General features: G+C 47.4%; 7 protein-coding genes across 7 annotated transcripts; 4 read left to right on the top strand and 3 right to left on the bottom strand.

The window, feature by feature from the left end:
- Positions 1–238: 238 nt before the first annotated feature.
- On the top strand, positions 239–9,842 carry EV420DRAFT_1715959 (uncharacterized protein; the record flags this gene model as incomplete). Its single annotated transcript, XM_060479696.1, has 7 exons — positions 239–497; positions 551–1,045; positions 1,095–3,712; positions 3,770–3,844; positions 3,897–6,527; positions 6,582–8,523; positions 8,575–9,842. 7 exons carry the CDS (start codon positions 239–241, stop codon positions 9,840–9,842), a joined length of 9,288 nt encoding a protein of 3,095 aa, XP_060325796.1.
- A 324-nt stretch (positions 9,843–10,166) lies between these two features.
- Positions 10,167–11,604, bottom strand: EV420DRAFT_1276637 (pyridoxal phosphate-dependent transferase; the record flags this gene model as incomplete). Its single annotated transcript, XM_060467970.1, has 4 exons — positions 10,167–10,328; positions 10,386–10,799; positions 10,854–11,200; positions 11,253–11,604. The coding sequence occupies 4 exons, from the start codon at positions 11,602–11,604 to the stop codon at positions 10,167–10,169; spliced, it is 1,275 nt and encodes a 424-aa protein (XP_060325795.1).
- A 916-nt stretch (positions 11,605–12,520) lies between these two features.
- EV420DRAFT_1276681 (uncharacterized protein) lies at positions 12,521–14,551 on the top strand (the record flags this gene model as incomplete). Its single annotated transcript, XM_060467974.1, has 9 exons — positions 12,521–12,677; positions 12,730–12,808; positions 12,854–13,342; positions 13,399–13,470; positions 13,512–13,620; positions 13,672–14,008; positions 14,059–14,339; positions 14,389–14,418; positions 14,474–14,551. 9 exons carry the CDS (start codon positions 12,521–12,523, stop codon positions 14,549–14,551), a joined length of 1,632 nt encoding a protein of 543 aa, XP_060325794.1.
- A 413-nt stretch (positions 14,552–14,964) lies between these two features.
- EV420DRAFT_1715953 (uncharacterized protein) lies at positions 14,965–17,761 on the bottom strand (the record flags this gene model as incomplete). The annotated part of the gene is made up of 5 exons (XM_060479695.1): positions 14,965–16,238; positions 16,295–16,455; positions 16,506–16,519; positions 16,587–17,089; positions 17,128–17,761. The coding sequence occupies 5 exons, from the start codon at positions 17,759–17,761 to the stop codon at positions 14,965–14,967; spliced, it is 2,586 nt and encodes an 861-aa protein (XP_060325793.1).
- On the bottom strand, positions 17,589–18,190 carry EV420DRAFT_1570635 (uncharacterized protein). The gene has a single exon (XM_060474276.1). The coding sequence runs from the start codon at positions 18,130–18,132 to the stop codon at positions 17,926–17,928; it is 207 nt and encodes a 68-aa protein (XP_060325792.1). The 5' UTR covers positions 18,133–18,190; the 3' UTR covers positions 17,589–17,925.
- Positions 18,191–20,905: 2,715 nt separating this feature from the next.
- EV420DRAFT_1715950 (uncharacterized protein) lies at positions 20,906–24,200 on the top strand (the record flags this gene model as incomplete). Its single annotated transcript, XM_060479694.1, has 7 exons — positions 20,906–20,945; positions 20,998–21,072; positions 21,125–21,133; positions 21,667–21,946; positions 21,999–22,847; positions 22,899–23,134; positions 23,206–24,200. 7 exons carry the CDS (start codon positions 20,906–20,908, stop codon positions 24,198–24,200), a joined length of 2,484 nt encoding a protein of 827 aa, XP_060325791.1.
- Positions 24,201–24,795: 595 nt separating this feature from the next.
- On the top strand, positions 24,796–26,505 carry EV420DRAFT_1715944 (uncharacterized protein; the record flags this gene model as incomplete). Its single annotated transcript, XM_060479693.1, has 5 exons — positions 24,796–25,308; positions 25,987–26,017; positions 26,067–26,164; positions 26,283–26,377; positions 26,427–26,505. The coding sequence occupies 5 exons, from the start codon at positions 24,796–24,798 to the stop codon at positions 26,503–26,505; spliced, it is 816 nt and encodes a 271-aa protein (XP_060325790.1).
- Between the last annotated feature and the right edge of the window lie 1,238 nt (positions 26,506–27,743).

Genomic DNA, 27,743 nt, shown 5'->3' with positions numbered 1-27,743 from the left:
AGTGCTTACTTTCTGATGCCAATGCATGATGACTTAAATGTCAACGCACTGGGCGGCAGCCATAAACGCGCCGCCTACGGCCACGTGCTAATTGTGGCAATTTAAATTTAAAATCCTTTTTTTTGTACGCGTTTAATTAGGATTATTATTTTGTCTTGGCCACTCTTGTCACTGCGCTTCTCTTTCGTGTCATCCCTCATTTTGCACGCGGCTCGTCCCCTTGGCCAGCCCGTACTCCATGGAGGAGCTTACCTACATCATCCATCATGTCTTTTTACCTCCAAAGTTACCTCACGGAGATGATCGAGAGTCAGCAAACGATATCGCGCTCTGTCGCGTCGTCCTGGATTCTGCGAAAAGGTTCCAGGTGTCACGTTCAAATTCAGACCACTGGGAGTCAATTGTAAAGATGCTCAGAAAATTCAAGGCTTCGCAAAAACATGGAGCTCTTTCACCCGCAGAGGTAGAGGAACAGTTATCAGAGATGGTAGATGGAGGTACGGCGCGTTGATATCCATAGCGATGACTGCTAATGCAAAATATGTTCCAGATGTTTTGACATACTACATTCATGCCCAAAATGCGGGCGTCATCTTTCGGATGGTGGATGATGAAGTCGTCTTTGAGTGCTTCGAAGCCGCCATTCCCAGCGAGCAAGTGATGGCCGCCGTAGGAAAGCTCATACGTTCTTTTCCCGGTCCCGCAATCTCGTTCTCATCAGAGCTGCTTAGCGACCCCGACTTCTGTCGTGAGCTAGCGTCATTCCTGGTACACATGAGCAAAGATATCCTGGATCCCGCGGCTAAGCTGCCGGAAGATGGTGGCAGTACCAACGCACAAGAGAGGAGAGTCCCTCATCCTCGCTACATCACCCAGCTCCTCACTGGCATCTTGTATGGCCTCGAAGGAGGTTCCTCTGCGAATGTCCATCGCTTTACAAAAAGGATAGGCGATGATATTCTATCAGACAGAACTCAAGCACCCTGGCGACGTTCACCTTTGTGGCTCGTCCTTCGCGTTGCTTTGCAATCGAGTCTTTACGAAGGTTTGTGGTTTTGTGTCATCTCCAATTTCGGTCTTATGCCCCTATCCAGGTGATGGCCACGCGGAATACAAATCATTCATGGCGTTCTTTATGGCCGGAATCCTGGAGCGTGCTCTAAAGGAGAATCTGCGCGACAACGACCTACTCTTCTGTATGAGGGCGAAGATATGTGGTCGAATCTACAAGCTTAGCACTGCTGCTCCGCAGTTTGTGGTTCAGCGTGTCGAGGACATCGCGAAACGCGTGGAAGGTCTTTTACAGAAGAAGTGGAAGGGGATTCAAAACAACCAGGAAAAGTCGTCGCGATGGGGGCCTGATAAACTTGATATCGTGGCCGATACGACTCTGGCCCTTCCACAGTCGAAACCAGCCGCCAAACGAATACTCCAATACGCTGCCACGATCCATACGCCATCTGTGTTCCAGGCCGAACATGTCCCTCGCCTTCGAAAGACGCGTAATTTCCATGACTTCACTCGCGACAAGCTCAGCGGGGCTTTTACAGCTGACGCACGCGTTGCGTTAGCCGATTTCGAGTTCTGTGTCCAAAACTATCTGGATGTCTGGTTAATCCGCGCTTTGACGGACGCGTCGTCTTCTGCCACTCTTTCCGTTTGTGTGGAAGAGTATATGAAAGCTGCAAGGAATGCGTACGCATCAAACCCAGAGGATGAATCGATCATGATTTTAACTCTAATGGATCTATGGGTTGCCATGGACAAAGTTGCCGTGTCTCAATGCCCATTGTTAAGCGAATACTCTCCGGAAATCCCCCTTGATCTTCTTCAGCCGATTCTTCTGCGCAAGTCAAAGACCTTTCAACGTCTGGGAGAAATATATCGGTACCTGCGGCAACGCCACGAATCTGTTATAGGCGGAAGCAGTGTATTTGATACCCAGGTCACCGACGACAGCTTCGCTGTGCGATACTACAATTCTCCTGATGGTGATGGGTATCAGGACCTCAAAGCGCGGATCGAACGTGACGCCAACAAGGAGCGGAAGCGGGTGATCCAACAGATGAAGTCTAACCATACCAGACGCTCAAACCTTGTCACTGAGGCGGATGGATTAGGTCATACCAAAGTCAAGAAGACTATAGGTCGAGGTCGCACTCGGCGAGAAGAGTACGTGCATGATACGAATGCTTGTCGCAAATGCCAGGCGGAAATGGAGATTCGCACTATGAAAACAGAAGTACACGAATGGCCACTTCCTCCCGAAAATTCTGTGATGGAGAAGCTCGTCCTGTTCGAGATGGTACCCCCCGAAGTGTTCAAACATTGGAGATCGACGACATATTCCATTCTTCATGACGTCTGCATCCCAATTTCTTCTCGCAAGAATGAACGTGCTCGTCCTCCCGTAACGTTAACTTCATATCGTCCCCTCCAGGGCTACATCCAAGAAGCAGATGGTCCCGGAAAAGTAACACTGGCTTCCTTGGCACAACCCCTGACTAAGAATAATCCGTACCATGCTCTGCCATGCTCGGAATCTGATGTCTGCCAACCTAATGCGCTGAATTATCGCCTGTATGATGCAGATGGGGATGTTTGGATTGACGATCCCTTCGAAAGTTGTGATATTCGGGATCTCTGTACCCTTCGCATCACTGCGGACGGCGTATATGACGGTCTGACATACGCAATCCGGGATACAACCCATTCTTCAAACGAGGTCATCGCAAACCAATCAGATTGCCCTCAAGGGCTAACCTTGCACGAGTACGAAGCGTTCGGTAGTTTACGGGCCGGGCCCAGACTACAGTGGTTTAATATTGCTAGAGAGCTGAGATCTCGTATACTCACATTCAGCCGTGACCCAGTACATACGCTTTTGACTCAAAGCGCGTGGCAGGTGGGCATGGTGTCCGATAACGGTACCTTCCAGTGGCACCAGGAGTTAACGTCTCCCGACTTCTGTGAGCTCCTTCTGACAGAGCTAAATGATCTGTTAGGGAGTGTTGAAGCCAATTGGCTTGAAGGTGTCACTGTGCGGACGATCATTTTGCTGACTAGTCGAATGCTAGCATCCGCGGCATCTACTTCAGAACCTGCCGTCGACTTGGCGTATCAGTTGCTCCGTCGGGCTAGAGGGATAACATTTTCGTGGATGCGCCAACTTGCCAGCAAACTCCAAAGAGCAGAAGAGGAAGACGCCATCCGTGATTTTCAACGACGTGTTTTTGAGATAGCGGCGACGTGTCGTTGTACCTACGATGTGGATCCTATACATTTCGCCAATCTCCTTCAATCTCGCGAGGACGTTACTATTCTGATTGAATGCGCGATCACAGTCTATGACAACTCCCCTGATAAACCACAGGCTATGTCACAAGATTTCCAGAGGTTGTTGAAGCGGGATGAACGTCTCGCTTGCTATATTGAGCCATGGTTATGCAAGAGATTGACTACAGGAACACAGGGCTTGAACGATGCTATCAAGTCTATATGGCCAGGATATCGATCAAACCTTCAGTGGAGTATGGTCGAGGAGCCCAATGAACGTTGGATCACCACAAAGACCGTTGCCGACGCTAACCAACAGGCGCAGGAGGTGCACTTGAATCTGTTGACAGGCTCGCTTCTCATCAATGGAAAACCACTTGGTCGTCTTCCACGGTCTATAACTGGGCATGCGATGTATACACGTATTTTTGGTTCAGTGGGTCTCTTCTGCTAATGTGCACGAATGATTCGTCCTAACCTTTCCCTTTTACAGAAAATACTTGACGTCGTTCCCGCCGATATGCCAGGTACTGAGTTTGCTTGTCGGTGCCTTATCGCGGATTGGCAGGTTGGTTCAATACTTCCTTAGTTTACAGAAATGGGAACTGAACTTGTGTTAGGTCTTCTTGGGACTGGATGACGGCCGTCTCATCGTGCGCACCAAGAAGGATGATCAAGTCCTGGAATTGATATCTTATCACGAGTTCAAACGAGACCTACCGACGCCCTTCGTCGAGGATTACGGTCATTGGCTTGATTTAAGCACGCACGAGATCGAATTTAGACCACTTTCCAGTTTATGGAAGTCATCTCCAGCGCACTGGCAAATTTCGTCTCTCGATTCGAATCCCAAAATGACCAACCCATCTTCGCACATGATCGACATTCATAGCCCTACCTTCTATATGGTGGCGTCCCGACTGAAGGCTCTAGAAGACCCTGAGTTCATAATCATCACATCACCATCCGACTCTCCTAATCAATTCCACGTTGAACTCCCACGCTTCCAGCTGTCCTTTTTCTTGAACGCAGATAAAGCCCTGGAATGTCAAAACCTTCCTGAAATGCTTATCGACGACAATCAGTCGGCCGGGACTCTTTTTGGACTCAACAATTATCTAATCCTTCGCTCCAAGGATGATTATGATCTTCCTCGTTGCAGGCGCATTCTCATACCATACGGAGAGGTTCGCTATCAGCAGTGGCAAGACCACGTCAGCATTTCCATTGACCGTGGTTCATCCCGAAAGGTCGTCTATCACGAATACATGATCGACAGTGACATGGGTTGTCTGGTCAGCCATACGAGTTTGCCCGGAAAGCTGTACCAAATTTACCTCCATGCACTAAGCAGTTATTGTCTCCCGGACCCTTTGACGCAGCAGACGGGAACAGAAGAAGCTCTTCGCGAACTTCAGTCTGCTGCATGCTTTTCGTTCCAGTCGATCCAGAAAGAAGAAATTGCCCTGCTGAATAAGATCGGTGCCCTGACTCCGCGTCGCTCGTGGACTTCCAAATCACAAACCAGCCACCATGTTCATTGGCAAGCCGGCGTGTCGACTCTGTCTCAACACTATCACTTTTCTAAGCTTGTCGGATCCATTTTGCAGCACGTACTTGCTATGCAAGTCTTTGCAGATAAGCCAGATGGTGACATCGAGAATAAAGATCTTACGCCGTCCCGCCTTGCACTCCGTGCAAATTTCCGTCTAGCGGCGTTCTATCCTGAGGAGTTTTCATTTGCTCTTTCAAAGAAGAGGGATGTGGTTCATCAGTCTCGAGATCTTGAGCGTGAGGATGAGAATATCTCGTCGAACATGTCACGCATGGTACAAATTGGGCCGTCCGCCCCAGCGCAACCCCCGAGTCTACTAACTAGGCTTTACGAGTGGAACAATATTGGACCCTCTGACAGTGGCGTGGACTTTTCCTTCTCTTATAAGAGGCACTGGCTTGGTGCATCATATTTAAAACGAAACTGGATTCCGTTCATCTACTCAGTACGGTCGAGTCCGCAAACCCCCGCGTCTCTCAAGAGGCGTCGCTGGCAGTCGATCTTCAGTTTCTCCGCCCTGGCATATTGTGATGATGAATTTCGACCTATGATTCCCTCACTCTTGGCATTGGTGGTGCCCTCCAATGTGCATAACATACAGATCGATCAACCGTGGGCGAAGTCGGCTTCATCGCTATATCTTGATCTTTCAGTTGGAACGAAGCCTAGCCAGACAAGAGTGAAGGAGATGATTGTAGAGATGACTGTGTCCCTGCAGGACAGTCCTGCTGGAGAGCTCAAGCAGCGTGCTACAGAGGAGTACGATGCATTTCGCGACAGGAGACGTTTGGCGTACGAGAATCTTCAGACGCAGCAAGCCCAACAACTATTGCAGCGTCTCTTCCGCGCGTGGCCTTGCGAAGACCCGACCCTGACCACCCGCCAAGCAGCTGATTTCACTATGTTTGACGTTGCTACAGCCATGGTGAAGGTGAAGCCCTATTTCAGAGCCTGTTACCACAATGACCGCGTAGTGAAGGTCATGAGCACAGCACAAGCCATTGTCAATGATGCGTTGCTAAATGCCATGACAGAAACAGTGCCACAGTATCGCTTCAACCCCTGCACCGAAAGCCATAAGTCTATGGCGTCCACTATATCTATCTCTCGGTTATTTACCAAAAGAGATCTGACCACTGCCGACGCTTTCATGGTCCCATTCCGCTCACTTGATCTTTCCAATTCCACACGTGCGCCATCAGATACCACTGAGCTCGGATCTCTCATCAACGAGTTCCAACAAAGCTCCGATATGTGTAAGAAGCTCTACGGTAAAGATCTGGAGGGAAGTCGGCTGTCATTGCTGTCTCAACCTCCCGCGCCATCTATGCCTGCCTCGATTCTTTGGACGATCGAGGATGCTGAAAATTATCGCGATGAATGTCGACAGTCTATGAGGCAAGCACTCGAAAATATTAAGAAGACATTGACACACTGCTCTTCTCGTAATCAGCGCGCCCTTCAGCTTGCTGGGAAATGGCCACGACTTACTCCCAGGTCCATTCTGCGTCGCATTCTGACGGTTGAAGATATTCCGACAAGCAGTATAACAGAATATGCGTTTCTGTACTTGGAGTACCAACGGTCCCAACGGTTACTTCGTGCAGTCATCAACGGGAATACCACCGAATTTTACAAGGAGGAGCGTAACCACACTGTTACGGCCGTGACTTATCCTGAGTGGATATTACTCCAGGTTAGTTACTCCTCAGTTTGCTGTAGCCTTATTGATAACATCTTTTCTTTCTAGGTGGAGAACGACTTCATCTGCCGGCCTATTCAGACCAAGGTTGCCAAAGAAATCATCTCACCCTCGTCAAAGCAGAATTCTGTCCTCCAACTCAATATGGGAGAAGGAAAATCTTCGGTTATTGTTCCCATGGCTGCTGTTGCTTTGGCGGCGGGGGAAGCTATCGTCAGAGTGGTGGTGCTCAAGCCCCTTGCCAATCAGATGTTCCAGATGCTTGTTCAGCGTCTGGGAGGACTTTTGAATCGACGCATTTTCTACATGCCCTTTTCTCGGCAGCTTGACGTTACCGTTGAACGAATCGAGCTCATTCGCAACTTGTATGCGAAGTGTATGGAGGCGCGTGGAATTCTGGTCATCCAGCCTGAACATATTTTATCGTTCCGACTGATGTGCATCGATCGTCTAATACATGCACCTGTTGATCCCGACGAAGAGGACGTAGAAACCCCGTCCGCTGCCTTGCTGGACTTACAAGAATGGATAACCGCACATTCTAGGGACATATTGGACGAGAGCGATGAAATCCTTCATTGCCGATATCAACTTATCTATACTATCGGACAACAGCGGCCTTTGGAAGGCTATCCCGATCGTTGGACGACAATACAACAAATTTTCACCCTCGTCGCGAGCTGCGCTCGAGCCATTCAGGAAGAGTTTCCTCTCGGAGTCGAAGTCCGTTCACGGGATGGTTCTTTCCCATTTTTCCGTATCACTGAACGCGAAGCCGGCGACGCTTTGGTGGCCAGCGTCTGTGAAAAGATTCTCAACGGGCAACTCCCAAATTATCCGTTTTTCTCACGACTTCCCATCGATGTCGTACAGACTTTCATCAGTCAGCTTCACATTGACAAGGATCTAGCTCGAGCTATCCAGAATCAATGCTTCGAGACTAATACATGGCGTCTTCTTCTTATGCTCAGGGGATTATTTGCGCATGGAATTCTTCACTATGTGTTATCCTCACGCCGCTGGCGAGTTGATTATGGTTTGGATCTTAGTCGAAGTCTTCTAGCGGTACCATACAGGGCCAAGGATGTCCCCTCCCTATTGGCAGAATTCGGCCATCCCGATGTCGCCATTTCTCTGACTTGCTTGTCCTATTACTACAGCGGATTGACAGAGGGCCAACTCGAAACTTGTTTTCAGCTCCTGTTCAAGCAGGATGACCCGTTATCGGAATACGAGACCTGGATTAAGATCAGTCACTCCATACCAGCTCAGTTGCGTCATCTCAGTGGGGTTAACATCAAGGACAAGGAGCAATGGTCGACTTACATTGTTCCCCTGTTTCGCCAAAACCATGCTGTTGTCGATTTCTTCTTGTCGCAGGTTGTGTTTCCAAAACAGGCAAAGGAATTCCCGTCAAAACTCTCCTCCTCAGGATGGGATCTTGCGGAGAGCAAGCCCAATGTAACGACAGGCTTCAGCGGCACCAACGATAACCAATATCTGCTGCCCACATCTATTCAGCAATGCGACCCCCTCAATCAGCAAAGCACGAATGCGAAGGTCTTGACGTATCTTCTGCAGCCCGAGAACAATCATTATATGTGTTTGCATAATTTACATAACGGAAATAGCCCAACTGCCCAAGAATTTCTTGATCTTCTAGTCCAAGAACAACCTGAAGTACGGGTACTGTTGGACGTTGGGGCGCAGATGCTCGAGCTTCGCAACGAGCAGCTGGTCGAACATTGGCTCTCTCTACGTCCGGACTTGTCGGCAGCTGTGTATTTTAGTGAATCGGACGAACTGATGGTGCTGGATCGACGCGGTAGCACAGAGCCACTGCTGTTGTCCCCCTTCAAGTACCAGCTGGACAAATGCCTGGTCTATCTTGACCAAGCCCATACGAGAGGCACAGATCTCAAGTTGCCTCTTACGTTCAGAGCAGCAATAACGTTAGGATCGAAGGTAACAAAAGATCGCCTTGTGCAAGGTCAGTTTGTTCTCATTCGAGCTTCATCATGTACTAATGCGTTTCGTATAGGTGCCATGAGAATGCGGCAGCTGGGACAGGGACAATCAGTGATGTTCTTCGCGCCGCTTGAGATAGACCAAAGAATCAGGAAAGCAGCGGGGAAACCTGAATCAGCGGCGTTGGAAACAACCGACGTTTTGCGATGGGTCATGATTGAGACGTGTGACGATATCACGCATCATGTTCCTCACTGGGCACAGCAAGGGTTAGACTACATCCGGAGGAGGGATGCCTGGGACTCTTACATTGCTTCGGAGTTGGACGATCACCTTCTCAACCCTTGGATTCAACCAGAAGGACGCTCTCTCGTGGATTTATACTGGGTGAATGCAAGCTCTGCGACGACAAATACATCTCTCATGAACATTCCCGAACTTCGAGACCGTTGTCGGAAGATTGGCGTCACATTTGTATTCGACAGCAACATGGACGAAGAACAGGAAAGGGAAGTGAGTCAAGAAATAGAGCGAGAACAGCAGATTGAAAGGCCGGCAAAGTGCAAACCCGCGACGCATTCCATTCACCGCCACGTTCGTAGTTTCATCGAAACTGGCACCATTCGCTCGAACTCTACCTTCGTGCCGTTATACCGTCCTCTCAGAGGCCTCGAATCGTTTAGCGGGGACGCGTGGGCGTCTCGGCTATTATGCACCAGTGATTTCACGAGGACTGTCGTACGTGAGGATAATGTCACCGTACGGGGAAGGTTCCAAGATCCCTCTTCGCAATTCCTGAGATCCGTTAACTGGATCGTGTCTTCCAAGAAGGGCGACGAACTGCGATTGGTCGTGCTCAGCCCATTCGAGGTTAACGAACTGTTGCCTACTATACGAACCAGCAAGGTCGTACGTCTTCATGTTTACGCACCAAAGGTGACTTCGACGACAAAGCCATTCGACGATCTTCAGTTCCATTACTTCCCCCGGCTGCTCAGTCCTCTCGACGTGTTCTCTGTCGATAGCCATATAGTGACGCAGCTCAATATCTTCGCAGGCCAATTATACGTGACGGATTTCAGCGCTTACCGTACGCTTTGCTCATTCCTGGGTCTTCACTTGGCTGGAGAAACCGACGGGCTTCCATTCCAAAGCGATGGATTCATCACGAAGCGATACCGTTCACAAGGGGGTCGACACGACATTTCTCCCTTTACGAAGAGCCCCGTTCCGTTCTTGAAGGAATTGTTTGGGCTACGGAGGAAGGGCAACACGTATTTGTCCACACATATTGGCAAGTTGCTGCACGGACACTCATTGACACCAGAATCGTTTTCCTGAATTTCGTGAGTTTGTCGTTGGTGCTCAGCGGAAAACTTACTGACAGCCGTTGTAGTGCATACTAAATCTGCGTTTAAGGATAGCCCAGGATTAGGTTGCTTATAGACTAGCAGTGTTATAATTTTTAGTTCCGACTTACGTTCTCAATTCTACATGTAATACTATAGAAGTAATGGAATCGTCCAAATTTGAAGCGCTAGTAAACTGCTGTGAGAATTATTGATAGATATCTTTATGACTCTCGTCAAGCTTTCGGATCAAGTATTCACAATGTTGTCTGATCCATCATTTCTTCCGCTAAATACAGGTTGCTTCTGTTCTTCACTACGCTAATGCTTCCTTCAAGATGTCAATGATTCTCTGCACTTCTTCCACCGTATTATAATGAACCAAGGATATGCGGACGACACCGTCATCTACATCGAGCTTCGGCCGAAGTCCATCCACCAGGCTATAGGCGTAAAAATGACCATAGCGAATGCCAATCTGAAAAATAAATATACTTATTAGGACAAAATTCCAAATGCTTGAGAGACAACATACTCCGCCCTTCTGGTCAAAGATCTTCACGACATCTCTGCTCTTCATTGGCCTTTCACCGACAACGACAAAGCTTATAGTCGGCACTCTCATCAGCCCCGGGTACTCTTCACCTACTACCCGGACCCCTCTGGCTTGCTGATCAGCATGGGTTAAATATGCCAGGAGAGGCTCGACCAGTGTCTGCTCATGCATGGCTATGGCTGCAAATGTGGCTTTCAAGTCGTTCTCCGGGGTCAGCGAAAGCAAATACGGGATCACCCCAGTGGTCCCATAGACAAGCTCATAACCAGGTCCGCCGATCTGGAGCTTCCCCGCAGAGTGTTTCACGTCGAGGAAATGATGGACGATGGATGAGAGCGAATACTGGAGCGCTTGGGAGCGGATGTATAGAGCAGATGCGTGAGGTCCATATACCTACAGTGATAGGATCAGAACTAATAGAAGGGTGGCGAGCGCCCTGTTTCATACTTTGTAGTATGAGAATACGCAATAGTCGATATCCCAATCTTGCACATCGATCAATCGATGCGGGGCATAACCGACGCAATCAATTGATATCTCGACCTTCGCGGCGCCCGCCTCTTGAGCGGTCAAGCGAGCCGCTCTGACGATCGCCTTGACGGGAACGATAGAGCCTAGAATATTGGAGCACGCAGTAAATGCGATTATCCGAGTACGAGAGGTAATCAGAGGCAGGAGGTCCTCGACTTTGAGGCTGACAGAGTACGGGTTATTGGGGCTCGTGGGAGTGGAGCTCCAATACTTGAGGACAGCCCCCTTCCGCCCTGCAAGTTTCTTGAACGGCCCATTGTTCGCTAATTTGAAAGTAAGGAACCCATGGAGCTATCAGTGATCAAGATAGACCACCTTCATGCTCCCCTGTCAAGATAAACTCGTCCCCTTCATGGATATCACCATCGAGACCGCGAGTGAGGTTCTCCATATTGGCCGAGGAGCTGGATCCAAAGACGATCTCATCCGGGGATGCTGCGTTGATTAACTTTGCAGCATCTGCAGGTGCTTGAACGGTTACTTTCTGGGTGCTGAGCACCGATACGGAGTAATCGGCGCCTAGCTGGACGTTCGTATTCAGTAGATAATCGTATACTCGGTCCGCGACTCCCACGGCGGTCTGAGAACCTCCTGCATTGTCAGCAAAGATGAAGCCTGATTTGAGGGCCGGGAACTGGCTACGGGCCTTGTCGACGTCGAGAGCCATGGAGTAAGGAGGAAAGAGATCCGAATGGGGAGGATGCCTGTGAAAAAGCGGCATTTTTGGAAAGAGTAGCTATTTGCCATTAACTGAGCATGAGAAGTGGTTATTTATCATCATGTCTAATCTCCCGCAGCACAAAGGTGGAGGACTGCGGATGCAAGTTAGAAAATCGAGAAACGTGGAACATTACACGACGCGCAGAGCACATACGGAGCCGGGAATAGAGGGACAGGGAGATAAAAATGTCAGCGACTATCGGGCCGATGTTCCGATTTGATGTTCCGCTTGTTGCTTTGCTACGATTTCCCTCGTTATCGCTTTATACTTGGAACATCCCTGTAGTTGCATGTGCATCCCTCCATTCGTTGCTGAATAGAAGATTCCGAGTCGGTGGGCTGATGTTGTGTAGTACCTAGCCTCGAAGTCTATCGCCATCAGCTTCGATTGTCGCTGGGATCAGTTACCATTGCCGTAATTCCTCACACGCAGAGCCTAGAGGGCCTACGCCTGCCTACGCGCTTGGAGACTCGGTGTTTCGTTCGAAATCAAGACGATATTGAATGCGAATCAGTGACCCTTCCTGTTATCTCCACCATTCGCTACCTTGCTCCAGGCTCGGTGTAGATTTACGCGTGGTACTTTGCAGTTACCGTCCTTTCATGGTTTCCGTTTTCGTTCGGGGGTTACGTACCTGAAACGACTCACCGGTTGACCAAATGTCACGTCTGCTTTCACATGCCGTGTCCTTTTCTTACCCCAATTCCCCAATTCCTTGGTATATATATCCTACCATGGACTCCAGGGACACTTTCCAAAGTTTGATTTTGGGGATCCACCACGACACGCTTTCCTCAGCGTACTCTTCGCAATGGCGAAGATATTGTCGCCACCGTCCTCGCCTCCGGGCCTACACAGGGCGATGTCAATGATGTCCTTTGAAAACCTCGTCGCGTTGGCAAATCATCAGGAGAGAATCAAAGAGGCGCGACAGATGGTCTGGCGGGTCAAAGGGCAGCCGGTCGTCGAGCTGGATGATGTCGAGTCGTGTCTGAAGCATGCCGCCATCGGGGGGTTACGTGAGTACTGCTGTTCTGTTTCAAGGAAATGGACTGAGCTATCGTTCGACAGGATCCGCCACACTTGCGTTTAATATCAGAGCCGCTTTCAACCTTGTATTGGCCTTTATGCGCCTTCGATCGCTTCCCAAGTAGGCCCTCTGGACTTTTAATATCTGTAACTAACCCGTTTCTAGAAAGAAACGGTTACCTTTACTTGTACACGCCATATTTGGGACCGATACTTGGCGGTTCGCTGCTATGCTCGGCTCTTTCACGTCAATATACAAATTCCTTCTCAATGCCCTACCAATACTACTTCCCGAGACGAGACTATCCTCGAGCCACCTATTATCCAATTCGTTCTGTGAAGAAGACATGGAATGCCTCGAGAAAAAATCTCTCGAACTTGCTATTACATCCGATACACGTCGCCGTCGTACCGCTAGGTTGTCGTTGAGCGTGAATGCCCAGAAAGCTTGGGTCCGCAAGAAAACGCGGCGATGGCATGCCGCCTTTGCCGGTGCGGTTGCCGGCGGGATAGCAGTCTTGTTCGAGACATCAGGGAGGAGGGTGACTATCGGACAGCAGATGTTCGTTCGGGGGCTCCAGGGATGTTTCAATGCGTACACAACGGCTAAGAATATCAAGATACCCCATGGCGATGTTATACTGTTTGCGCTTATGTGAGTGAAGAGATCTTCGGTGAAGCCCTTCGTATAACTGACTTCCATTCTTCTAGTAATGGACAAATTTTGTATGCGAACTTCTTGAGACCCGATAGTTTGAACAGAGGATACAACAATTGGTACGGGTATGTTCGACGCTTAAATTCTCTTTCTGACCTTTTTGCAGGTTTATAAGAGTATCCGAAGTTCCTCCAGAGGCGTATAGAATAAATCGCGACTTGATGCGCAACCACACATATAACCCTAACGATTTAGATAAACTTATTGCTAATCCTGTAAGCTATTCCTAATCACTTCTTGTCCGTCACTGACTGGATCTCCCACAGAAATACAAAATCACTCCCCAAAACACCACTACACTTCTGGCCCACAAGGACGCTTTCTTTAATGGAGCGTCCAACCCTTCCAAATACATCGCTGATTCTCAGTGCCCTTGCAAGGCTCTCCATCCCGGCCAGACATCCTGCTGGCACGTTCCCGCAGCACGTTTTCTCTACGTAGCCAAATTCATGCTTCCCGTATACGGAGCACTGCATTTCCTACCTCCCGTTCTATTCAGGACCAAGGCTTTCATGAAGAACCCTCTTAAAATTCTCCTAAAGTCTGCGATGGGAACTGCGAGGAGCTGTACCTTCCTCGGAGTCTTTGTCGTTATTTACCAGAGTACGCATCCCTTCTGACACAGAGACAACTCTTTCTGATCGTTACTCTAGCTGCCATATGCTTGCGAAGCTTCTTCCATGAATTCTTCTCAATGCTCCCAGTCAACTCGATGCTCAAGCTACCACAGTGGCTGGTGGACGCCATGTTCGTATCCCGAGCAGCGTATTTCATACCAGGCTTGGCAAGCGGTCTGAGTTTATTTGTCGAGGAGAAGAGGAGGCGTGCGGAGTTGTCAATGTATGTATTGCCAAAGGCGCTGGAGAGCTTTTGGCGCGTTGCTACTGGGAAGGTTCCTGGAGGAGTTCGGACCGGCAAGACTGGAGAGGCCTTGGTAAGTCGTCTTTGTGTTGTCGCGTTTTCGCTTTCTTATTCGCCTGTAGTTGACGGCGATTGGGATGGCTATGGTTATGGTATGTGTATTTGTACGCTTGTGAGGTGGTACGGTACTGATACCTTTGTTTTCAGTGCACATACCAAAATGATCCTCAGCACTTGTCAGGACTTGTGAGACGTATTTTATACCAGTTTATTGGGCCGAATTGATAGCGCCTCGAGTAAGTATTACGTAGCGGGGATATATACCGTAAAATTGTATTATTATGATTGTAGGCAATTTGGATTTGATTTGGATGCTACAAGCTGGTGCCTGAGGACCGCTCTTAGTGGAGAGTAGCTTTATGAAAGGTACGACTTTTACAACGTCGTTGGCAAGGGGCTGTTGATTGGGGCAGAAAAGTGTACGTACCGGCACTTAATTGCATATCACCGTGATATTATTGAGCTCTCATCGGAGTCTATCTATGACAAGTTTCTATTCTAAAATAATCGGAGTAAGTAGTACAAGTAATTATAACTTCGATACGTTTCAACGTCCGATCAGAATAGTACAAATAGCACTGTAATCACCTACTGAGTTCCTCCGATCATACTAAACACAATGGCAAACTCACCAAGATTCAGGAAAATGATTCCGGTGTCAATGAATGTCCGTGAAGCAGCTTGCCCACATGTGTTGACAGATACGTGTTACCCTTTCTCCGCAGCGCGACCAAATCCTTGAAGAACACAACCGGGCTGCTCGTAAAGGGAGAGGGGTCCACTCGACCATCTCGAGACCGATGGCGTTGCAAGATGAACCCGTCACTTTGATAAGGGAGACCGTCTGTTTCTCCCGGTAAGTGAAGGCCCAAGAATAGGCACAAGGCACGATAAGCATGGTAGTCGGTCAGGTACAACTGGCCTGAGAAGATGTTGAGTTGTGTCGCCAAGGTATGATCGACAGTGAAGGGTCTGCCGGCAGCCACAGTTCGGGGGAAGTAATGGAATTGCAGATCGTCAAAGGGTTTTGTCGTCGATGTGACACGTGGGGCGTAGACATGGAGGCGTACGAATCTGCTATGTCGTATGGAGGGCAGCAATTCGTTTACTTCAAATGGACTGAGAACGACGAGTCGCGAATCATTCCCCACTGTGGATGATAGAATCCAGTTCACCGAGCGCAAGGAATGGAATGAAGAATTGATCGGTGCTTGTATTCCCTGGACGGCCATAGTCTCCTCCAGGACCGTCTTCGTAAAATCATATGTGCAAAGCAACCGAGGAGACCACACCCTTGTACCAAACGAATGACGATCGTTGAGCGACTGGAACAAAGACGCGAACGCGGAACTCTGTCGAAAGATGACACCCGTCTCGATGAAATGGCGAACATCATTGTGGAGCACGTGTATGGCAGGTTTGCGTTTCGCTGGTCTTTCGATCTCCTGCTCTCGCTCGATTTCCTGGTTGACTTCTCTTTCCTGCTCTTCATCAACATTGTTGTTAGAAACAAAATTGACACCTAGTTGCTGACAGCGGTTACGAAGCTCCGGTATGTCCATGGCGTTCAATGCTGTAGTTGGACCCTCAGGCACAGCATATAATTCCTTGAGCGAACGACCCTCTGGTTGGACCCAAGGGATAAGATATTGGTATTCAGTGGATCCCGACGCAGTGAAAATGTTCAAAGCATCTCTCCTTCCGAAATAATCCAGCCCTTGCAGTGCCCAGTGAGGGACGTGATGCGTAATGTCGTCCCACGTTTCTGTCATAACCCACCTCAACACATCGATCGTTTCCAGCACATTCGACTCGGATTTTCCTGCAATTGCTCTGATCTTCTGATCTATATCAAGAGGAGCGAAGAACATCACAGACTGTCCCTGTCCGAGCTGTCTCATCCTCATAGCGTCTATAAAAAATGAATTAGAACACGATAGCTGCCAGTATCCAAAAAGGTAGGTTCACCTTGTACCAGACGGTCTTTTGTCACTTTGGAGCCCAAAGTTATGGCTGCTCTGAAGCTCAGAGGCAGCTTAAGGTCAGTGCCTCTGGTGTGAGCTTGATCAAGATATACCAGACACCTGTCGAGCTGGTACTTCAAAGGCGATAGCAACAATGGTTCAGCACTGCCTCTTCGGTTCAATACCATCAACTCATCCGAATTGCTGAAATACACGGCTCCCAAGAAGTCTGTACATAGAGACAGTCAATATTTAGCCAATTGCTCATTCCTAAGTTCAAGCATCTGCGCCCCTACATCCAAGAGAACTTGGATCTTCGGTCGCTCTTGAACTAAGAGATCGAGGAACTCTTGAGCGGTGAGGCTGTTTCCGTTGTGCGGATTGCGTACACATTTATAATGGTTGTTTTCTGACCGAAGAAGGTATGCCAGTACCTTGGCATTGGTGCCTTGCTGACTACGGAGATCGCATTGTTGGATAGACGTAGGCAACAAGTATCGGTTGTCGTTGGTGCCGCTGAAGCCTGTCGTCACTTTCGCCCTGCGCTCCGCAAGATCCCACCCAGATGTGGATAATTTACAAGGAAACTCTTTCGCCTGCTTGGGAAAGACGACTTGCGACAGATAGAAATCATTAACAGCACGATTCCGCTGGAAAAGGGGGACGAGATGATTGGACCATTGCTCCTTATCCTTGGTGTTGACTCCACTAAGATGGGCGTAACGGTGCTGGTACAGAGTCATCGATTTTTGATCCAGGATTCGTATTCTGAGAAAGGGTCGTCTTGTTTGTACAGGAGCTGGAAGCAAGTATCAAGCTGGTTCTCCGTCAGTCCACTGTAGTAGTAGGACAGGCAAGTCAAAGAAATGGCGACATCGGGATGGCCAGATTCTGCCAATAGAGAAGGAACATCCTTAGCCCTATACGGTACCGCTAGCAGACTACGACTTAGATCCAAGCCATAATCTACTCGCCAGCGACGCGACGACAGGACATAGTTGAGGATTCCATGCGCAAAAAGTCCACGCAGTATCAGAAGAAGGCTCCATGTATTGCTCTCTGAGCATTGGCTTTCAATGGCGCGCGCACGGTCAGCGGCGACATGAACATTCGTGATAAAATCCTGCACGACACCACTTGGAAGTCGCGAGAAGAACGGATAGTTCTCTAATTGCCCCCTGAGAATCTTCTGACAGACAGCCTCGATCAAGGCGTCCCCAGCTTCGCGCCGCAGGATACGGAAGAAAGGGAAACAACCGCTTCGTGAGCGCACTTCAACTCCAAGGGGAAAAATTTGCTGGATGATTTCGACGCAGCTTGCCACGAGACTGAAAATTTGTTGTATGGTTGTCCACCGATCAGGGTACCCTTCTAAAGAACGCTGTTGTCCCATGGTATATATGAGCTGATATCGACAGTGGAGGATCTCATCGCTTTCATCAAGTATATCCCTGGAGTATTCCGTACCCATTGTTGTACTTTCAACAAATCGCGAGAAGACTGTTCCTCCCCGGGATTCATCGATGCATGTACGCAGCGATCGATACCCATTAATTTAAACGAAAGTATGTGTTCAGGCTGTGCAACCAATATCCCGCCGGCCTCCATACACCTCGTATAGATGCTCTGAATGAGTCAAATTCGCTCGGGCCCGATGTCAAGCTGTCGAGAAAAAGGCATGTAGAATATACGACGATTCAGAAGTCCGCTCAGGCGCTCAACGAGCAGCTGGAACATCTGGTTGGTAAGCGGCTTTAGTACCACGACCCGCACAAGGGCTTTGCCCTGTGCTAGTGCCGCAGCAGCCATCGGGATGATTACTGACGATTTTCCTTCTCCCATATTGAGTTGAAGAACAGAGTTCTGGCCTGAGCGCGGGGAGATGATCCTTCGGGTGACCTTTGTCTGAATCGGACGGCATATGAAATTATTCTCCAACTGTAATGCAAGGAACAACGATGTCAGCCGAAATAACAGGAAAGCAGAAGAAAATCCACCTGCAAAAGGATCCATTCGGGATATCTATAGGCAGTCACCTCGTTATTGAATCCTTCTCTATAGAACTCTGCGTGTGTAAAAATACCACCTTTGCTCAATACACACGAGTAGTGATAACCAGAGTATATTGGGGATCTACTGAGTGTACAAGCTGTGGTGGTAAAAAGACTACCTACACTAACCGCGCAAGAAAGTAAGATCTAGTGAATTACAAATATGTCAAGATAAGATAACCATCTGATAAGGGTGAGCAACCTCATAGGGCGATGAGGTCACTCCCCTTACACGCCCCCCCCATTGGGATTGCCTCCAGGGAATTCAGAACCAGAAATACCAAGTGCGGTCACGGGTGGTGGTACGACGTGAATCCGTCATCGGACGAAGCAAGGGCGAAGTCAGACCACCTATCATCGGCGGGGAGGCCCAGACATAAGCATTGTAAGGATGCTAAATAGAAGCTATCTGTCCTATTTACATCTCGGCGGGCAGACAAGAACAAAAGGCCCAATAGAGGGATCCTCCAGTAGGGCTGAGGGGAAAAGCATAGGTTATTTACCAAAATAGTTTTTTTACAGTAAATTACATAGTAAATTACAATGTATTTTACCAGGGGGTCCTGAGGGGGGTTTCAACTAGGTAAAATACACAGATCACATACATGTATTTTCACCCACAAAGCAGCTACAGTAGGCTGTAGTTCGGCACAGAACCCCCTGTGTTCCTTATTGGGACCGCATACTGGGTTTCTAATCTCTAACCTCTATGTAGACTCAATTATTCAAAGACTTTTTATAGGTCACTGAAGCACCAAGGGGAGACAATGACATAGCCCCTTGAATTCTTAGGAGACTCTGACCGCATTTGGAACAGCCAAAAAATCATAGGAAAAGTGGAAAATAAATTATATTATCTAATTATGTGACAAGGTATTTTACATAGTAAGAAACCCCCTCCAAGGCTCACAAAATACCAACCGCGAACGCCCTGGAGGTTTTTCCCTCAACCCTACCCTCCAGGATAGCCTGGCAGTCACATGATAATGGAATATATGAATTTGGCAGGTGCAATGCCAAGATTGGCAATTATATTCTGAAAATTTCCCTCAGCTATATCGAAAACTGGCTCATTACTCATGCTTGGGGGTCGCTACTGATAGCAGTTGCTAGCGACCGGAGCTTCAACTGAGTTTTAACTTAACTGGCATTTCCCATTTGGACACGCGATGCCGTTCGCGGACTACAGTTGGTAGTGCTGAGTAGTTTCCTGCTCCTTCCCACACCCGGAAATTTACCTCGTAAAGAATTTATCATCTTGAATGCTCATATCCATAGGATTTTGAAGCTGTAGCCTACCAGTTCATGTACTTTATCTTACTTCATGAAATGGTAACTATGGAGCCCTTTCAGCCTCAGGAGAAGAAAAATACCTAGTATTAGATGCACACTAACTATTGACCCCAAACAAGATCTCTGCAAAGGATGCTGACAGCCATCGATGCTGAATGCGATGGTGAGCCTTAGCACGCACTAATAAATCACTGCAGCAATTGACCACATTTAGCTCGAAATTCAAACTCCAGTCAGTAGCGACTTGGCTGCTACCATTCAGAAAAGACTCAAATTTTATTTTCCTGCCTGGAGGGCTCGAAAAATTTAGGGTATATTTTATGCATAGAAATAAGCTTGAATCAAAATTTTAGGCACCAGAAATGGAATGTCTCCTTTATGTTAAATGAATCCACTACTGAACGGCAGGTCTGCCGTTTGATGTGGCTGTGCTTCAGGCATCAGAAAGGTGCACAGAGCACTGTTTTTCACCACCCTCTTTAAATACATGTTTCTGATACTCAAAATCATTTTAGAATTTACAGATAGGTCTTATGAAGCTTTCATGTGCTCACCCTTTTCTCTTTTTCTCTCTCTCTTTTTCTTTTATTTTTTATTTTTTATTTTTTCTCAGACCGACCCACAAGCATCAGTAGCGAGCCCAAAAACTCCACTCTCCCATGTAAAAAAACATGGTAAAAAACTATTTTTGTAAAAAAAGCGGTGCTTTTTCGCTCAACCCTACGTACTTATTATGTACTATGTAGTAAAGATCAGATGACAGTAATGTCACATGCATTCAGCAGGACACAACGCATGTGGATAAAATGTGACTCACACGACCAGTACTACTACTACCACCAATGAACTAACTGGGTAAGTCGCATGTGTTGAAAATATGATGTGGTACCCTTAGAACTTGGGCCCCGAATTGAACTAAAAAGTAGAGTGGAGCCGTATGAGAAGTGACTAGTGATGGCCCGTCGCATGGCGCTGATCTCAAGCTGACAGCGAAATTTAGTAGCAATTGGAAGCTGGAGCTCAACGAAGATGAAGAATATGTACAACAGGAGATCTACTTTAGGGATATAACAGACGATTATGCATGTGGATATCGGCTATACCTGAAGGTCTAGCATCCCCGGTGTTAAGCTCTACATGTCTGCACTCTATCACAGTTTACTCCCTTGCAGGACACCCTTCTATCAAATCCATAAACAGACAACTTACGTTTAAACATATATGTAATATCAATCCACACATACATTTCCAAAAATCACCGCATACTGAAGATGGCCGATATCAATTTCCCAATGGCAGATGTTGCAACAGGTACGCCTATCTATTCCAAGCATGCACTTAGTGAGCATGAACATTTTCAAAGACATGGAAGTGGTGCAAGAAGAGGACACCGCGTTGATGCCAGATGTTTTAGGCAGCCCCAAGTCAACTAGAGAATGTACGTGCATTTAATTTTCACGATATCTGTCTTTTTCATTGAACCACAATAGATGTACTGAGTAGGTCACTCCTCTTTCCAGTGTAGTGACCAATTTCTTCAATGTTAACTAGTGCCTGTGATGGGTCGTGTGACCACCTATCATGCACCTTGGAACGACGAACATATCAGAATGATAAATGATAGGATTTTGAGCCAGTTTCAGTGTGACACCAAGAAAGAGGTCAGGCGTTTCACACAGCTAGAGCATTTTTTATTTGGGGCAATCGATCGCAAAAAACCTCCGGACAAAGTTTACGATATGGTTCGGAAAGCGCAACAAGATGGAAATTATCAAGAGCTCTTAAAACATCATTGAGTTTCTTCCGTTCGCAACCCTCATATTTTTGCTCATCTTTTCTTGCATAGACTGTTTTGCAGGAAGAGAACTCAATTGTAAGTCCTATATCTTCCGACTTTTCTTATACCCATTGTCTGTCTCCACAGTTGTTTTGGGTGACGCCAAGAATGATGCTTGAGTTGAACCAGACAAGATCCAAGGTACCTCTTTACCGATGACACCGATACCTACCAGTCCCTGATTTCATTTGCAAGGACCAAATGCGGATGATGCTAAGGCGAATGAACTCGAGAGCCAGTCCAAGAACATTCTCAACCCCTTCTCTGATATCCTAAAGGACTACGCAGAGGGTAGGCTTGACTACCACTTTTCATCAACACACAAAGGAAAAGGACCTCATGGCGATGTTCACAATCCGGATGCAGACCAGGTTCATCTCCTCCTTGCTGGCCTTGGTGACCAAACTCAGACCTTGACAGGTTGGAAGACAGTCTTCCGTAGTGATGAAGAGGACACATACAAACCGTTTTCAGTGTACTCTTTCCTTTCCATCCTTCTAGCTATGTTCTGATAGGCAACATTATAGGTCCATTATTGATTTGCCTGGATACGGAAAGACCAGACTGCTATTTGAAGCAGTCGTGAAATACTTTTTTATATATTTCATTTGCTCTAGAGGGAAATCAACTTGGGCAACGGGATCAAGTGATTTAGAATGGATAATACGTATGATCAACGAGAGCAACATAGTTGGGGTGAACGAGGAGAAAATGGTGCAAAGAGCATTTTACATGCTTCTCTATTCAAGGATTTACATTCTACACCATTTCCTGGATCTCATCTTGTGGGATCCCACAGTTACAACTCTAGATGTTCGTCGCCGCCTATTGCTTCTACAAGCATGTCCCCCATGTCGTCCCTTTGATGATGACACCATATCAGATCTCTTCATCCACTTGGTGACTGCGGCAAGCTCATTTGGGATGGAAACACTGCGACAGGGCTGCAGGAACTCGCTGTATAACTTTCACCGATCCATCAAGATGCTTCTGCGTAACAATGACTCTTCTGATTCACAACAAATGCACCTCATCTTCGATGACATAGAGGCTGCTACCAGTGATCACTGGCTTTATACAACCTCAGATGGATCTGCCAAGCAATCCATACTCGGATGCTTTGTCGAATCGTTGGATATCCTTTTAGAGCCCCGAGCAATAGTATCCACAGCCTCTAGGCTCTCCATGGATGTATTTGAAATAATGGACAGCATGGAGTTTGTTCAAGGCCCCCCTACCAGGTTGATTTACACCTCAAAAGTCTCGAAACCAGACCATACTTTGGAGGGTTGCTCTAGTTATATCCTCTGCCATTTGCCAGAGCTGAAAAGGGTCCCTGTTCTTCTTCAGAGGTTTACAATGTGGCTATCGCCTCAGTAAGCGTTTACTGCAATCATTCAGATTTTTGCTTACAGTTTGATTACAAGACCACGACTTGTTGCTAGGCTGCTCGAGATGTATATGGCAGTGAAACACATTGAGGAAATCCAAAAAATTCCATACCACAAGATTTTGTCCAGCACAATTGAGGCATTGACTGGATACCGGCCCATGGATGCTGCATTCTTGGAAACACAAGAGGAGGAAATACCGAAGCTCATTCTCAGTGAATACTTTCTTCCTGGTGCCATGGGAGTGAAGAAGCAGGTTGAACATGAAAGCGGTATGCATCAAATTCTGTTCAATATGTGTCTGACCACTAACAGTGTCCAGATTGTGACTTGATGATGACAGTCTCACGACTTCTATATCGCTGGATTCTTAGCAACCCTTCAGGTCGAGAGCTTTCTCACAATCATGCTTCCAGACTCGTTGACTTCGGGGTCACCTCTCTTCCCCCTATTGTGGCTCGAACTCCATATCAATTTATGAGAGACGTAGCAGAAAGTGTCGCTTTGACAGAGCCTTGCGGTGCACTGTCATTAATGGTGCTTCTTGGCTCTGCTGGAGCAGACACTCTCAAAGCTTCCATGAGGAAGGCGGTATTTGATGTGGAAGAAATCGCAGATGAGGAGGATATCTTCAAGAGAGGCACAATATTGGTGTTGATGAAAAAGCTGGGAAAGGAAGCTGGTTGCACCTTGGATGACATCCTTCAGTTTCACAATGGTGCTCCTCCCTGGACGAAGGAGTGTTATCGTCTGATCTCCTTTGTGAGGAACAGCGACAGCGGTGTGCAAATCCCTGTGCGCGTTACATGGAAGTTGGGTGCATCTCCTCACCTGGGGTTCAAAGCCCGAGAACCTGATGATGTTATGCGTTGGATAAAGGATCCGAGTGGTGTTCCTTTCTTTTTTCCAGATGCATATCATTGGTCAGATGCTCTTGCTATTGTTGAGAATCGGACGACATTGGAGAGGTCGGTGCTGGTTATTCAGGACAGGATTGGAGCAACTGATGTCAAGGAACCGCTCTCAACCTCCTGTTATATGGAGGATAATGTATGTGCATCGGTTGTTCTCATAAACATATTTCAAGACTGGACTTACAAATTTTCATCGCAGTGGTTATCCCCCCTGTTGGATGCTGAGAAACCAATGCTAGGGGAAGTGCAACCCAGAAAACGGGTGAAGTGCCAAAACGTTGCCATCCACTGCCCTAAACGAGACATGACGTGGGCCCCCTTGGTTATTAGCGTTGTCGCGACCACCTGTGATATCTCAAGAGTAGAGCACAAGTCAGATGCCAAGCTGGAGCCGATTGGAATACTTCGTCTTGACGAAATCTGACATTACAACAATCCGGTTTTTTCTTTACCCTAGATGCCTTGCTTCCGATTCGAGGCTGCCAATTTTGGTTTAAATTGCAACAATTTACACATTGGTAGTGTGAGCCGTGATGAATAACTTGTCAAGATGTCTACTAACCTGTGATTTGTGCCTGTAGAGGTTCTGTGTTCCCCGTAACAGTGCTGCCCCGAGTCATTGAACCAGCCACAACAACTCTCATTTTTAATTGCATTTGAAGGAGGGGAGTAGTATGGCATAGCTTAGTTTTACTGCTCCATAATAAACGACCTGAGTATCGTGACTTGCAGCTCTAACTTATCCTTCACGTTTTCAAAGAAAAAAAAAACAGACTCTGCTTCCAAGTTGCACTCGAGCTAGTAAAGATTTTCAGTTAATAAATCAAAGCTTTGCCAGCCCTATGGCTGCCATGCTGACTCATTCTGCTGTCAGATCCCTAACGCTTTGCCAGGCACAAAAATCATACCTTTTCTCGCCATCGCCAGCTACATAATCAAACTCAGAAACATGAATCTTGACCCTTCTTCCTGTACCAGCTTCAGAAGTAGGCGCTGCACCAATGTTTTCGAAGTTGCCAATGTCATGGAGTCTTGTAAACAGCGTTGGGAAACATGTCGAGAGGGATCAGACGAGATCAATTCAGTCGCGGCATGATGGGCTCTTTGATTATGCTCTTCCCTACCTGCGGGCATCAACAGCAAGCGATGTTCTGGTCTATGTCGGCGACCGATACACCATTGCCTCACGATATGTCTTCAGAAGATATATATTGCCATGGGAAAGCCTAGAAAACATGACTCGTGGAGGCTTCCTTATAGAGGTTCATTCCGTGTCAACCCACTCTACTCGCTTCATGACATGGCTCATCGTAACCTTGCTACGAAATTCTGCCCTTACTGTATTGGTCCCTCCATGGCATGATCCTGGGTCTGGCAAAGGGTGCTGTGAGGATTGTCCTTGTGATGCGGCCAATGCAGTCTCACCTGATCCTGAGGAGGTCATGTCGATGGCTTTTGAAGATGTGAAAATGCATGCCCTGCTCCTTCATCATAACCTGTCCGATTCAGATCCACTTCCGCAGGTGGCCAAGGTGTATATGGATATGAAGATTCCCCGTGTCAGAAGAATCCTTATGATGGGAAGATGCCATATAGACGGGAACCACAAAATTAGTTGATTTAAGGTGGTTAGAGATTTTGTGCTTTGGATTATGTATACGCCCTTCACACTTTCTATTTCATCTTCAGGGAATCAGGGTCTAATTTTATCATTGCAGGCCATCTGCCGCTTCGCCAACTCATCATTGGATGATGGTGTAATATGAAGATCTCTACCCTCTCATCTTGTTGTTGCCCAAATTTACATCAGAAACAGCAACGGACTGTACCGACATGCTGCCTCTCTGGCAGGCATTCGAAGAAGATCCCTATGATCACAAAATCCATGCTATGCCATCGTAGAAAGGAAAATTGGCTCCTCCCGGCCCTTCTGCCTCTCCTGCCCCTTCATCATTAGGATAGCCCTCATTTGGGAAACACACCCCAAAACCCAAGACGTTCGACTCAGAGAAGGCTCTTCCTACTGTCTTCAGTCATCGACCCCTTGAACCTGCTCGTAGCCCTCCAGAGACCAGTGTTTATGACTATATTCCCCTTCTTCTTATTTTTGAGTGGATCGCAAAACAATTTACTTGAAAGAAGAAGCATCACGAACTGCTCTCGGGAGAAAAATCAGGCCAAAAATCGAAGAAAGCAATGTATCTTTACAGATTACCACCTATCTGTCGGATTATGTCAATTGTTTGTGTTTCTCTCAGATCTCTGTTTGGTTGCTAACCTATTTTCGCAGATATCATGCGTTCTGGGGTCCTTCAGCCACCTATTGCAGCTGGCATCATCAACAACATTGGTGCACTCCAAGATATGTTAACCCACCTTGGACGAATTGTGAACAAACCGCTTCCACTTGTGTATCAAATGCATCTGCGGATGTCCCTTTGAGTATACTTGTTCCTCCTTCTGGTTCGTCATCTCCTCTGACTGCCTCTGACATTTTTATGAGCAGTTCCAAATCTTTGACAACTTCAAATACCTGACGATCCCTGGAACGGCATTTTTGTCCTTCCTTCTACTCAGTTTCCTCGAGATTGGCCAGGAAATGTATGTAAGACCACTGTTGAAGAAGAACAGGTACTCATTATTCCATCAGTGAGAATCCATTCAATTACGATCTCAATGACCTAGTCCTCGACGTGTTTTGCCTGTCTATACAGCGAAAACTTCAATAAATTGCCGCCCACTCGCTGCCAGACCCTGCTTCCTTCATCATTACTGCCTGGAACCAACCTTTCGCACCTGGAGATCAGCGTACTGCAGCTGAACTTGTCAAGGGTGAAACAGAATATAGACATGCTGAGGACGAACACCAAGGGTTGGGAAGCATCAAGCAGACGCTTCTGCGCAGCTGGAGGGGCACGGATGACTTGACTAGAGAGAAGTAAAAGGCGTGATTCTTCAGCTGACTGGTCAGTTATAAAAGGTTGGCTGGTTCAACCATTCTGGGGAAGCTATTTTATCAGTAAACTGCTGCTGTTGCATAACATACGCGATACAAATACAAGGGAAGACGGCTAAGTCGGCACCGCTTTATGAGCTTGAAATTAAAGTTTTCTTGAACCAATCCATGGTCTGCTGCAAGGTGCCTTCATATGCCTCCTTCACATCAGGATAGTCGATGTTCGAGTGTGCTGCAAAGCCATGGGTCGTGCCTTCACAAAATATGTTAGTAAGAATGCTCCGGTGACATGAAAGACTGACCTTTATATTCTCTGAACTCATACGCAACTCCATCCTTCCGTTCAGCTATGGCTGCCTCTGCCTTCAATCGGAGGTCATCTAAGAAAAATATCAAAATTAGATGTTGACTGCAACATTGTTACGGTTATTCTTTTCTTTTTCTTTTCTTTTTCTTTTCTTACGCATTCACGCTTACTCTATGCTGCGATTTTGATCGGACGTTGCTGCGGCACTATCTTTAGCCTACGCAACGTGTATTTAAGTAGAGCCTCAGCTGGTCTAAACCCCAGCTTCGGCTAAGGTTTATTCTACCTAACATCGAAACTCCGTTCTTCTGACTAAGTGTCCATCGACTTACGTCGCCTTTGACTTGTTAGTGCATCGTCTACCGAAGTGCGAGTAGCGATCCTAACCCGATCTAAGTCGATCAGAGTTAGTGGCTTACATTTAGCCGAAGCTCGATCTACGTTGCTCAGCGTCACTTCTGAGAAAGAGCGCTGCCCAACTCTTTTATGAGAAATTACCCCGCTTGACCAGAGAGGTCATCGCCTACGTTCGTGTGGACAACCCGGTGCTTGTCAACGTACAGCGAGTGGACCGACGGAAAAGCACTCACCATTCATCCGATACACTACCTCGTTGCACTAGCCTTGTGGCTAATACCCCCTCGGCTACTCCTTCTGTTGTTAGTGATCGAATTGATTGCTGAATTCATCTACCACGACAATTT

The sequence above is a fragment of the Desarmillaria tabescens genome, assembly GCF_030435595.1.
Source record: "Desarmillaria tabescens strain CCBAS 213 chromosome Unknown EV420scaffold_47, whole genome shotgun sequence".
In the NCBI taxonomy this organism is placed as follows: domain Eukaryota; kingdom Fungi; phylum Basidiomycota; class Agaricomycetes; order Agaricales; family Physalacriaceae; genus Desarmillaria; species Desarmillaria tabescens.
Note: the sequence above shows the minus strand (reverse complement) of the source record. Positions and strands in the feature narration are given on the sequence as shown.

Coding starts and splice junctions, on each gene's coding strand:
- EV420DRAFT_1570635 (XM_060474276.1), bottom strand. CDS start 18,132: ATGGGAGAAGGAAAATCGTCAGTAATCATCCCGATGGCTGCTGCGGCA.